The following is a 12,358-nucleotide window of genomic DNA, read 5'->3' as shown; positions in this document are numbered from 1 at the left end:
TTGATGGTGAGTGAAGTCACTGCAGAGAGAGACATAGGAGATATGGAGGAGGCCATCGTCCTAATTAGGGCCGGCAATATTTGACACGACACGATAACACGACATGGATACGACACGAAGTTAAACGGGTTCGGGTTGAGGTTTTTTGATATTCGGTCTAAACGGGTTCAACCCGTTTAGACACGATTAATAAACGTGTCTTAACGGGTTGAACTCGCATAACCCGATTAGACACGATTAAACCTGTTTATTTAAACGTGTTTAATCGTGTTATTTAATCGTGTAATCCGTTAACCCGTTTATCTAATCGAATTTACCAATATACCCTTCCACTAACCCTAATTTTAAAATTCCTCCTGCTACTGCGCTGCTTGCTTGGGAAGTTCCCGTTCCGCCTCCACCTCTGTCACTGTCAGCAGAAGAACTGAAGAAGCCTCCATCGCTCCACCGTGACGCGCCCCTTGCTCTCAAGTCTTGATCGTCACTATCATCACTGCCGCTGGCCTTTTCTTCTGATCTAACTTCGGTTTCTTCCTGTTCTGCTAAAGGAAATTGTTCTTATCTCTGCTGATCCTTCATTTCTTTGCCGCAATCAGTGGATCCCAGCCTTGGTTACTGTAATCTGTTGGACACAGCGATGGTGGCAGTGATTCATCATTTGATCCGGTCAGTTCTTGTAACTTTATTTTCATTTCTATTCTCATCGTTGACATTCGAGCTGTTGCTGCTGTCCTCCTCTGCTCTTATGATTTTGAATGCATTTTGGTGATGTTATTTTTCGGTTAGTGTGACTGAAATTGCCTGAAGAAAGGAATGCAGGATGTTTCCAGTTTCATTTGAGCAATTGTACATGAGTGGGAGGTCTCTCTTTGTCTGTCTTACTGAATATTCAGCCACTATGAATGGCGCTCATAATGTGGTTAATCCCAATACTCAGTGGCAATGCTGAGACAAGGTAGAAATTCTAGGTGAAATTAGTATATGATAACTTAAAGTACTGAGCTTTCCCGTTGGAGGCACTGTTGATTGGGAGAGGACTTCTTTAACAATGAACTTTCTTAAATATACATTGGATAGTTGCCTGAAACATACTTTATGCACTTTATGCTGGCTATCTTGTCATATCTTGTCACCATACTTTTGCAATTTAATTTGCGTGTTCTTTTTCCATTTGCATTAACCGATTTCTCATTGTCTATTTTATTTAGAGATGAGTTCAGAAAATAATTTGGAGGTGAACCTGGAATCCTCTGGGAAGGAAAATCCTTTATTCACAATAAATGAAGATGATGATGTAATTGAGCTCATTGGAGATGAGATCAAAGACACTGTAACAGGAGCTCAGGCAGGGACATCGACGATTGATGGTAAGAGTCGTTGTAAGTGCAAGAAGTGCGGCGCTATTTTTATTTCTGATAGTCAATATGGGACTGGAAATCTGAAAAGGCATAGTGAAAAATGCGTTCGTAAGGATACACGAGATGTTGGTCAGTTGCTCATGAACCATGATATTTCTTTGAGAAATGCTACATTTGATCCTGAACGCTTTCGTGAGTTATTGATTGCTGCCATGATTATGCATGATCTGCCTCTTGCCTTCGTGGAGTATGCTGGAATTAGATCTGTGTTCTCATATTTGCGTGAGTCGGTCTCTGTTATATCTCGAAACACTGCAAGGGCTGATGTGTTGAAAGTTTATAAGAAAGAGAAGTCACGGATTAAATGCTTGCTTGAGGAAGCTAGTGGTAGGATTTGTTTGACATCTGATTTGTGGACCTCGATTGCTACTGATGGGTATCTCTCTTTGACTGCACATTTTATTGACAAAAATTGGATTTTGCAAAAGAGGATTCTGAATTTCTCCCTGATGCCACCTCCACATACCGGTGTGGCATTGTGCAATAAGATTACCTCTTTGTTAGCTGAGTGGGGTATTGAGGGAAGATTATTTTCTATTACTTTGGACAATGCCTCTGCCAATGACACTTTCGTGGGCTTGTTGAGATCGCATTTAAATTTGAATTATGCACTCCTAGCCAAAGGTGAATTCTTCCATCAACGATGTTGTGCCCACATAATTAATTTGATTGTGCAAGATGGACTAAAAGAGATTGATGTTGCAGTCGACAAAGTGCGGGAGAGTGTCAAGTATGTTAAGGGGTCTCAAGTTAGAAAAGAAAAGTTTCTTGAATGTGTGAGACTCATGTCTTTGAATCCGAAGAAAGGCTTGAGGCAAGATGTCCCTACTCGTTGGAATTCAACCTTTCTTATGCTTGAAAGTGCATTTTATTATCGCCGTGCATTTTGCCACCTAGAGTTAAGTGATTCAAATTATACAAATTGTCCTACCTCATTGGAATGGCAGAAGATTGAGAAGATAAAGAAGTTCTTGGGGGTTTTCTTTGAGATTACGAACTTATTTTCTGGAAGTAAGTATCCGACTGCAAATCTATACTTTCCTTCCATTTTCAAAGCATATGTAATGCTCAAGGAGTATAGTGATGGGACAGATGAAGATCTGAGAGCAATGTCGTTGAGGATGCTTATGAAATTTGAAAAATACTGGTCTGAATTTTCTGTGATTTTATCGATTGCGGTGATATTGGACCCTAGGTATAAACTTGAGTTTGTGGATTGGAGTTACAGAAAGTTGTATGGTAGTCAATCTTCAGAATTTCAGACTGTTCGAGACAAATTATTCTCATTGTATGAAGAATACACAACACATCAAAAGGTGAATCGAACATCTGCATTACAAGAGAAAGTGGCGTCAAATCTTGATCAAGAGTCAGAATCCGTAGATATGCTAGAGGTAAAATTTTAATAATGTTATGTATATTACTTTATCAATATTTGTATTTGTCCCCCATGTATTTTCTTTTTCTTGTTGTCATTTGCACTTGGAATATGTTTGTCATTTCATTCTCCTTGTTATTTTTAATTTTTTATCAGGAGTTCGATGATTATGCTGATAATGTGTATTCAGCGTCTTCGAAAAAGTCTGAGTTAGAAAAGTACTTAGATGAGACAAGGAGTGATAGAAAGACGGACTTGGACATTCTTGAGTATTGGAAGCTTAACTCCCAACGATATCCGACGGTTGCAAGGATGACTCGTGATATTTTGAGTATTCCCGTATCCACGGTTGCCTCTGAAGCAGCATTCAGCTGCGGAGGTCGTGTTCTCGATCAGTATCGGAGTTCTTTGAAACCCGATCTTGTGGAAGCACTCATGTGCTCTCGAGATTGGCTTTATGGATTAACTGGTAAGTTTACTTTTCAATTCTGATTTCTAAAGTTCTTTTGTTGATCTCTCTCTTTTTTGAATGTAGATAGTTGTGGGATTTCCATGGATCAAATTACAGAGGATGTGATGAACTTAAATATTAGTGAGGAGCCATCAACTCAAGGGTCTAATACCGTGGTTAATTAAAGGAGCGATCAATTCAGATGCCATCACTGCAAGGGCATCTTTGGTTCTTGATTGGCTACTACTAGCATTGTCAGCATTTCATCTGAGTTAGCCTAATTACTCTTTATTTGAACAATGCTACCTACTTTGGAAGAATTAATGATATGATGCAATTATAAGTTATTGTGATCTATTTTAAGACTAGACTTACATATCATGATATTTGTACTTCCTAGAAATTTCTGTTCGGAATAAACAGGTCGTAATCGTGCTAATGTGTCGAATAAACGGGTCGTGTTTACGTGTCGAATAAACGGGTCGTGTTAACGTGTCCATGTAATCGAGTTGATCGGATAAACGGGTCGTGTTAACGTGTCCGTGTAACCGGACTAATCGAATAAACGGGTCGTGTTAACGTGTCGGGTAATCGGATATAATCGTGTCGTGTACGAACACGTACCTATTATGACACGTTTCGATAAACAGGTTTAAACGTGTCGTGTCCGGGTTGACACGGATATAAACAGGTCGTGTTCGTGTTTTCAAAATCTGACCCGTTTAATAATCGTGTCGTGTACGGGTTATGACTTTGATGACACGAACCCGATTAGACACGACACGTATAAACACGACACGACACGAATTGCCAGGCCTAGTCCTAATCGTCGATGATGTTGGCACTGCCGTTAGTAATCGGGTGTAAAAGAATTTTCTCGATTCCACTCAGTTGCAGCTGTTTACCTTGCACGTAAGAGAACCTTGGGATGTAATCCGTGGAGACCTTGACCTTGTCAGAGAAAATGGGGAGCACTAACAATGAATCGTCGTCCTCGTCTTCAATTCTGTTGCCCCTCCTGCTCCTCCTCTCCCATCCCTAGAATTTCCACAAACCCATCAGCTCTTTTTCTTCTAGGGATGGGAAGAAATTAGACTGCGGTGTCCAACTTTCCGATGTTTCTACGCTCTCCAAATTCCACAAGGAGATGATGCTTTTGAGGAAAAAGGGAGTTGATCTAAAGGTGGTAGATGCCTCCTGCACTGATCACAACAGATAAACTCAATGCTGATTAGTTCATGCAGTTGAGAAACTCAGGATGGAAGTCTGCCGCCGCCATGTCCTTGCATCCTCATCAATCCTTTAAGATCTCTATGGGGTCGCAATCGTTCTGCGACTTCTTCTGCATTGGCCCGAGCTTTCCCATAGTCATCCCAATGTAGTACTAGAGATTGAAGAGCAAACTTCTCCATTGAGAAGGAAGCATTCATCTGGCTCGAAATGGTATGCCCAACTCTTTCCAAGCCTCGAATGGTCAAATCTTCATTCTTCAATTTGGTAAGTCTGCTAAGCTCATTCAAACGTTGCCGCCCTTGGGTTCGACTCCTCTCCCACCCTGAATGTACCTAACATTTGCATACTAGTAAACTTCCTGATCCCCCTTGGCATGTGCGTTAACCTATAACATTCACTCCCATCAAGCTGCTTTAAATTGACCAACTTCATAATGCCACTTGGTAATCTTTCTAGACTCCAACATCTTATCAGATTAAGTGTCTCCAAATTGCACAACCTACTGATGCAGTTGGGGAGATACCTCAACTTGAAATTCCACGAAAGATCGAGGCTCCTCAAATGCTTTAGTTCACCAAGAGTGGATATCGCCTCTATGCCGACATAACGAACATTTAGTGCCCGTAGATTTCTAAAACATGAAACGTCCAGATGAGCAATCTTAATCCTCTCATTTTCAATAATCCTCTCATTTCCAATGAGAATCAGGGATCTTATTCTTCTCTCTCCCTCAAATCCTTTCAACGCATCCATATCAATCGGGGATACATGGCGAGCTCCTTGTGGGAGCCTTTTCTCATGCGAGCCATCAATGGGGAAGCAATTATCTCTTGCTACCAACTGCGTGAGGTCATGCATCAAACCATGCATTTTGCATCTCACATTGTTGCCATACTTGTCTTCTTCTACATTCTGGAAAAAGATCTAGAAAGCAGCTCCATAATGTAATCATTACCAACTTCTTCGAGGACTTTCTTATTGTGCAAGGGTTTGATAAAACCCTGAGCCATCCAAAGATGAATGAGCTCAGATGTGCCTAGCTCATAATCTTTCGAAAACAAGCAGCAGTATGCTAAACATTGCTTCAAATGTGATAGCAGGAAACCATAGGTCAGCTTAAGGGATGGCAAAATGTCACATTCCTCCTGATTTATCCTCGATAAGTCATTATTCTTGAAGTTCGACCAGTCTTCCTCTGCATTTCTCGAAAACAACAATAGTCACCCAATCGTCTTAATTGCAAGGGGGACTCCAACACACTTATGAATTTCTGTTGCGATAACTTCTAAATTTTGACCTTTCCACTCATACTCTGGTTTCACTGCCGGTTGCATTAACAGAGAGAGTGACTCACCCTCAGATAAGACGTCAATTCATGATATGTTGGAGTCATAGTTTTGGCCACACGAAGAGAGCGAGTGGTCACTAATATCTTACTTTCTTTTGCTCCGTTCTTAAGAAATCCTTCAAGTTCCATCCACTTCGAGGGGGAAGGAGAAGGAGTCCTCGACCCGCAACAATTCCTACTGGATGCACGCCAATGGGACCCTCCAATAACTGATTAGTTGATAATATTAGTTGATAATTTCTGACCCTGCTTTACCTTAATTGTTATTTGAAAAAGTAAAAGTTAGGAAAGGTTATTTCACTATATTTCTGACCAGGAACAGTTTTGTTGGTTGGTTAATTGGTCACATTTTTTTTCATGAAATGGGTTATTAGTCTGATTATTTTATAGATTAGTTTAGGTATTTGGTGTTCTTACGCTTCTTAACATGCGACGTTCATGTCCATAATTAAACTGGACTTTCTGGTAAGCAATACATGTCAGACAGGTTCGTATACATTACCATATTTGGAATACTTTCATATCCCCAGCCATCTCCACGGCCATTGACTGTGCGACCTCGGGCTAGTTGGCTTATTTTGTTCTCGCTACGATTTCCTAGTAGGCGGACTGTGGATGTGGATGAACTACGGATCGATGTTACTTCAATTCGAGGGCTGCCCTTCGTCTAGTTCACCAGGATTCCGCCTGTGTCCAATGGAGGCAAACACGATGTCTGTGCATGGCGAGCTCCACCGCCTCTCCCTCGAGGCGAGGTTCCAGAGGGAAGTCCCCAAGCACGCTCTTGGGTGCTCTCCTTCTTTCCATCACTGCTCGCCGAAGCTGAAGCCCTGTCGCAGCTCTAGAATATCGGTTTCGAGCTATGCTACTGGAAGCAAATTGGCCATTTCTCCATCGGTGGACCGGCGGGTGTTGGAGATCAGTGGGAGTTTCTCTCGCGGGAATCCAATCTATTTGCCGACACCGTCGAATCGGGAGATGCGAACTCCTCACAGCGGGTAACAATCTTTGCTTAGTCTATTCAATGAATAGGAATCGTTAATTAATGAAATTGCACATCATTTTATCGCAAGATCCGAATTAACATGGCAGTTCGCATACCAAGTAATTTGGCGCTAATTCTTTTTTTTTGGGCATTTTATTTTGTATGTTTAATAAGAATATTTAGACAATTGAATCTAAAATGTTCTTTTGTTGTATCCGGGTCTAAAAACCATGGGAAAAACCGAAATGATGTGTCTTTCTTATCCTCAAGTGGTTTTTGGGCGGTTTTTTATACTTAAAAGCAATTCCAAAAAAAGAGTTAGGGCCGGAAAGTTTGTTGAAAATCCAAATATACTCACCGGTTTGTACTTCGAAAGTTGGAGGTTTCTAGTGTACCGCTAGCCGTATGGTAAAACTGCCTTCTTAACAGTTAGATTCGACTTTTTATTTTATTTATCCTTTATTTATTTTATGTATGAATGGTTTAGATTGCAGCGGTACCATACCGCTGGCAGTACGCTAGAAATCTCCCCAAAGTGAAGGGAGTGGGTGATGCATCATGTGGCATTTTTCGTAAAATTTTTGGCCTCGTCTAGCAAATTCTACAGTGTAATGTTATAATCACAAAAAAATGATCCGTACGATACCGCTGCCTTTTTAATAGTTAGATTCGATTTTTTATTTTATTTATCCTTTATTTATTTCAAGCATGAATGATTTAGATTGCAGTGGTACCATACAGTTGGCAGTACGCTAGAAATCTTTCCCAAAGTGAAGGGAGTGGGTGATGCATTATGTGGCATTTTTCGTAAAATTTTTGGCCTCATTTAGCAAATTCTACAGTGTAATGTCGTAATCACAAAAAATGATAATGCGGTGTACTCATATGCTTTAATTAAAAATTTAAATTCTCTCAAATTTTATATGATTTACTAATAGTGCAAGTAAATTTTTTTCGATATCCGTGTTATTTACTTTATTTAAAGTAATTTACTAAAAGTCTAAATAATTTGTTCCAATTAATTTTTAAAATATGTGAAATTTATTTGAAATACATGTGATTTACTTAATATTAAAAAACTTTAGTAGGATTATAAGTAATTTACTTGCATGTAAATGTAATAAATTATGATTGCACCTTTAAACCTTCTCATTGGCTTGAGGCTGAAAATCCTAATCTTTGTTTTGCCCCATATATATATTTATAGGACTCCTTTCATGCGTCGGTTGTATTTCACTGTGTCTCCTAATATTACCTATAAAACCACTGATGACGTGATTTAGGACAAATTGAACTTTTAATTGATGAATTTTATTTACAGTGTGTGGGGATTCGACAATTATTAAAAATACTTCTGGTCAAGGCCAAATAAACTCCCGAATGGATTAATCTCGTCTTAAAAAAAAAGAAGAAATCGTTATACTGAAAACTGAAAGTTCCTGTAGGATAGAAAAGAACGAAAAATCCAAATAGGCCCATGTTCAGAAGTTCTCTAAATAGGATCATGGGAATTTCTTGTGCTGAATAATGTCATGTCCAGGCATCAATAAATTAAAAAAAAAAAATCACGTCCAGGCATCTCTCGTGCTGAATAGTTTTTAGTGACATTCTAAATGGTCCTTTTTCTCCTGTAATGTTTTTATGATCTAATAATGTCAGTCCATTAAACAACTAATGTTAATCGGCCAAAAGAAAAAAAACATCTAATATTGTTAATTGATTAGATACCAATTAGATGGAAGTACCGGAAAATTCTTTGAGGGTTGGTACTTTAAGGTGTCCATTCCAGAAGAGCGGCAGAGCTTCTGCTTCATTTATTCAGTCGAGAGACCGAGTGCACTGGACGTGGTGGCATGATACGGACCCGGCCGATTTACTGGAGTTGGGGCTCAGATTCTTGGTGCTGATGACAAGTACATATGCCACTACTCCAAGGACTCCTCAAACTTTTGGGCAAGTAAGTTCTTGATTTGGCTTTGGAAACATATGTATTGCTACATATCGTGACGAGATTTCTTTATTATTGGGCTGAACCTGTTGCGCATGAGTCAATCGTTTTCACGCCATTGGAAAAATCGGTGCTTCTTCCTGTGAAAATTGCAATTTATGCTATGTATACATAGTTTGTGAACGTACGACGGTATGTAGATCTTTGATTTGATCTCAAGATTTATTTGCGTAGGCAGGCTAGATCTGATGCTGGGAAATACTTTCATCTGTGCCAAAGACACTAAGCCTCCAAATAAGGAGGTCCCTCCACAGGTACTTCCACGAGCATTGCCGACTGGTGCAGTAACTATGCTGTTAGGGATGTTGTTGGGGCCTCCATATCCTGTCAGTGTGTTTCTTAATCATTCTTCATTGTTTCCAGGTTTAAGGCCCCGTTTTCTGTCCGATTGTTATCTTTAACCTGATTCTTGTGCAGTATATGTCAAGCGAAGTATCGGATATATAACTGCGTGCTCTGCTTGCAGGACTTCAATAAAAGGGTGCTGGAAGGTTTCCAAGTTACTCCGCTCTGGCATCAATTTATACGCGATGATGTCAGGTGAATATATTTCACTTCTAGGGTTCTCATCGTTACGTTCTAGCTAAGGTGGATGTTAGTTGGTACGACATTATCTCCCTCGCGGCAGAAAAAACTTCATTGCAACTTCACCTCTTCCTCATTTCAACTCTTGTTGCCTTTGATCTTTCCTATTGTTGGAATTTATTGGCCTAAAAGAACACATAATCTTAGACAGATACTTTGCTAATGTACTTTAATCGAGTGAAATAACACGTTTAATTGGACTGATAACAGTTGTAATTTATCGGGAGGTTACTATGAAGGTTGACAACCATGCATGTCCTGAATCGCATTAATCAGAATAGAAGTTGCATCATCATTATTCAGTCCATGCTTCTGATGGCAGGTCCAATTCCGTGGAAACTGTGAAAACCGCACGCTGGGAATATAGTACCCGTCCTGTCTATGGATGGGGTGATGTAGGCTCAAGACAGAAGTCGACAGCGGGATGGCTTGCAGCCTTCCCTCTATTCGAAATGCACTGGCAGGTTTGCATGGCATGCGGGCTCTCGACAGGCAAGATCCAGTCCATTACCAAATTCATGAATTAGGCCATCTACTTATTCTTAGTAGAGGTTCTTCGCATTGCTTGCATTTGCTTATGTTTGAAGATTTTCTTTTGACGACTATGCTCGTGCTTCTAACTTCAGGATTTCCATTTTCTTGCTTCTCCAGGTTGGATCGAGTGGGATGGGAAAAGGTTTGAGTTTCAAAATGCACCGTCTTACTCGGAGAAGAACTGGGGTGGAGCCTTCCCAAGGAAATGGTTTTGGGTAAGACTTCTAGCTGCTCTCTAGCTATTGAACATTTATACGAAACTCGTACATCTTCGCCTTTGGGGGACCGACTAATGTTGATTGATGTACTATATCAGGTTCAGTGTAACGTCTTCGAAGGTGCAAGTGGTGAAGTTGCTTTGACTGCAGCCGGCGGGTTGAGGCAGATACCTGGACCGAATGAAACCTTTGCAAATGCTGCACTGGTACATTACTCTGTCTGCGACATGGACATGAGGGAACAACTAACTTAAGTTGTAAATTCGCTATCTATACGTCTTTCTGCAATACCCTTTACTAGGTCTCAGCGAGGCAATATTCCTATGATTAAGATTTTCCTGTTTATAGAGCATCCTAGCTCCGATATTAATAGGAAAACTATGAGATAAGAAGAAAAGAACTCGTTTATCTTACTATTTTCAGGTTCTGTTCTCATTGTTTCATATATTAGAGCAGCATTACTGGTTAGATATATGCCAGAATCGAGTTGATTCTGTTGAAACAGGATTTTGATCTGATATTATTAAGACGATGCGCATCGTTGCAGATTGGAGTTCATTATGGTGGAAAATTTTTTGAATTTGCGCTATGGAATGGAGTCATCAAGTGGGAAATTAATACATGGGGTTTCTGGCACATGACAGCAGAGAATGATTGTCATAAGGTACCGTATGCTCCTCAGATCTCGAACCCGACTTCCATCTCCAACTAACGGCTTTTAGATGAACATATATGCATCATAGTGTCCTAACTATTGAGCTGCGTAGCGAAGAAGGTTTTGATCGTGCTGCCTTTGTGCAGGTTGAATTGGAGGCCACAGTGGACAATCCGGGTACAACATTGCGCGCTCCAACAGCTGAAGCCGGCTTTGCTCCAGCTTGCAAAGAGACCTGTTTTGGTATGCTGAGACTGCGGATATGGGAAAAGAGAAATGATGGCAGTAAAGGCAAGGTTGGTCCTCTTTTCCTGTAATCAGATATTATTTCGAGTGTATATGGATGCATAGCTGTCCGTAAACATTTCAGTTTATGCTTCAACAATCTGAATCAATTTTTTAAACCTCTGTGACCCTTACGATCTCGAGGATTCAACACCTAATATCACCCTTCTTGATAATGGTAGTTGCATCTGAAGATTTAAATTGTTTCTTGGTTTCCTCTCCCGACTACGGAGACTGCCATTAACCCATATATTCCATTTCCTCCGTGACTAATGGATCTTTTTCTGTCAAAATCATGTTGCCACAATTTGCATTTTAGACGTGGTCAAGATATCATCTGCCTCAGTCCTGGATGTTTGTTTCGCTCAGGTAGTCCTAGACGGAACAAGTAACATGGCGGCACTAGAAGTTGGTGGATGTTGGAGATAAATGCATCAGAGCTGTTTTTACCTTTTTTTTTTGTTAGTCAAATGTTATTATCGTTTGTTTTTTTTTTGTGGCTATTTTTAAGGAATCAGTTAGCTTGTATTCAGGTGCTTAGTTTTAGCACGATAGGTGCAGTTATTTTCCAGCTTTATGTTTTAAGGGTTAACTGTTTTTTCTTTGATATATTGTACTGAAGTTTTCAGATGAATTAAAAAAATAGCAGACAGTTTTTTTTTCCTTCTCTCTGTAAAATCTGCATTCTCTCATTCTCTCTAAATTCAGTTTTGCTGGTCTTCTGTGAGGGTTAAATTAAGAGATTTAACAGTGGTATCAGAGCTGCAATTGATCTTAAGGGGCTGTGAGTTGCTTGGTCGAGAGTCTTTGCATCCAGTGAAGGCCAGAAGAAAATGGAATCAGGCTCAAGCAGCTTCCCTAGTATGGCGCCACCTATGTTTGATGGAGAAAATTATCAAGCATGGGCAGTGAAGATGGCTGCTTACATGGAAGGGTGCGATTTATGGGAAGCAGTGGAGAATGACTATGAGGTGGCTCCACTTCCTGAGAACCCGACCATGAATCAGATCAAATACCATAAAGAGAGGACAACCAGGAAAGCCAAAGCAAAGTCCTATCTTTTTGCAGCCGTCTCCCCAATAATCTTCACAAGGATAATGAGGTATGGATCAGCTAAAGCTATTTGGGATTTTCTTAAGTCTGAGTATGAAGGAGATGAGAGGGTAAGAGGAATGAAAGTGCTGAACCTCTTGAGAGAGTTTGAGAGGCAGCAAATGGATGATGCAGAAACTGTGAAGGAATATGCAAATAGGCTAATTG

General features: G+C 40.2%; 1 protein-coding gene and 1 pseudogene across 1 annotated transcript; both read left to right on the top strand.

The window, feature by feature from the left end:
- The first annotated feature begins 1,362 nt into the window (after positions 1-1,362).
- Positions 1,363-3,600, top strand: LOC116187349 (zinc finger BED domain-containing protein RICESLEEPER 2-like). Its single transcript, XM_031516007.1, has 3 exons — positions 1,363-2,812; positions 2,953-3,265; positions 3,332-3,600. Exons 1-3 carry the CDS (start codon positions 1,499-1,501, stop codon positions 3,430-3,432), a joined length of 1,728 nt encoding a protein of 575 aa, XP_031371867.1. The 5' UTR covers positions 1,363-1,498; the 3' UTR covers positions 3,433-3,600.
- A 2,571-nt stretch (positions 3,601-6,171) lies between these two features.
- On the top strand, positions 6,172-11,761 carry LOC116187124 (annotated as a pseudogene).
- The last annotated feature ends 597 nt before the right edge of the window (positions 11,762-12,358 follow it).

This window comes from Punica granatum, chromosome 8, assembly GCF_007655135.1.
Source record: "Punica granatum isolate Tunisia-2019 chromosome 8, ASM765513v2, whole genome shotgun sequence".
NCBI lineage: Eukaryota > Viridiplantae > Streptophyta > Magnoliopsida > Myrtales > Lythraceae > Punica > Punica granatum.
This window is presented reverse-complemented; position numbering and strand designations above follow the sequence as displayed.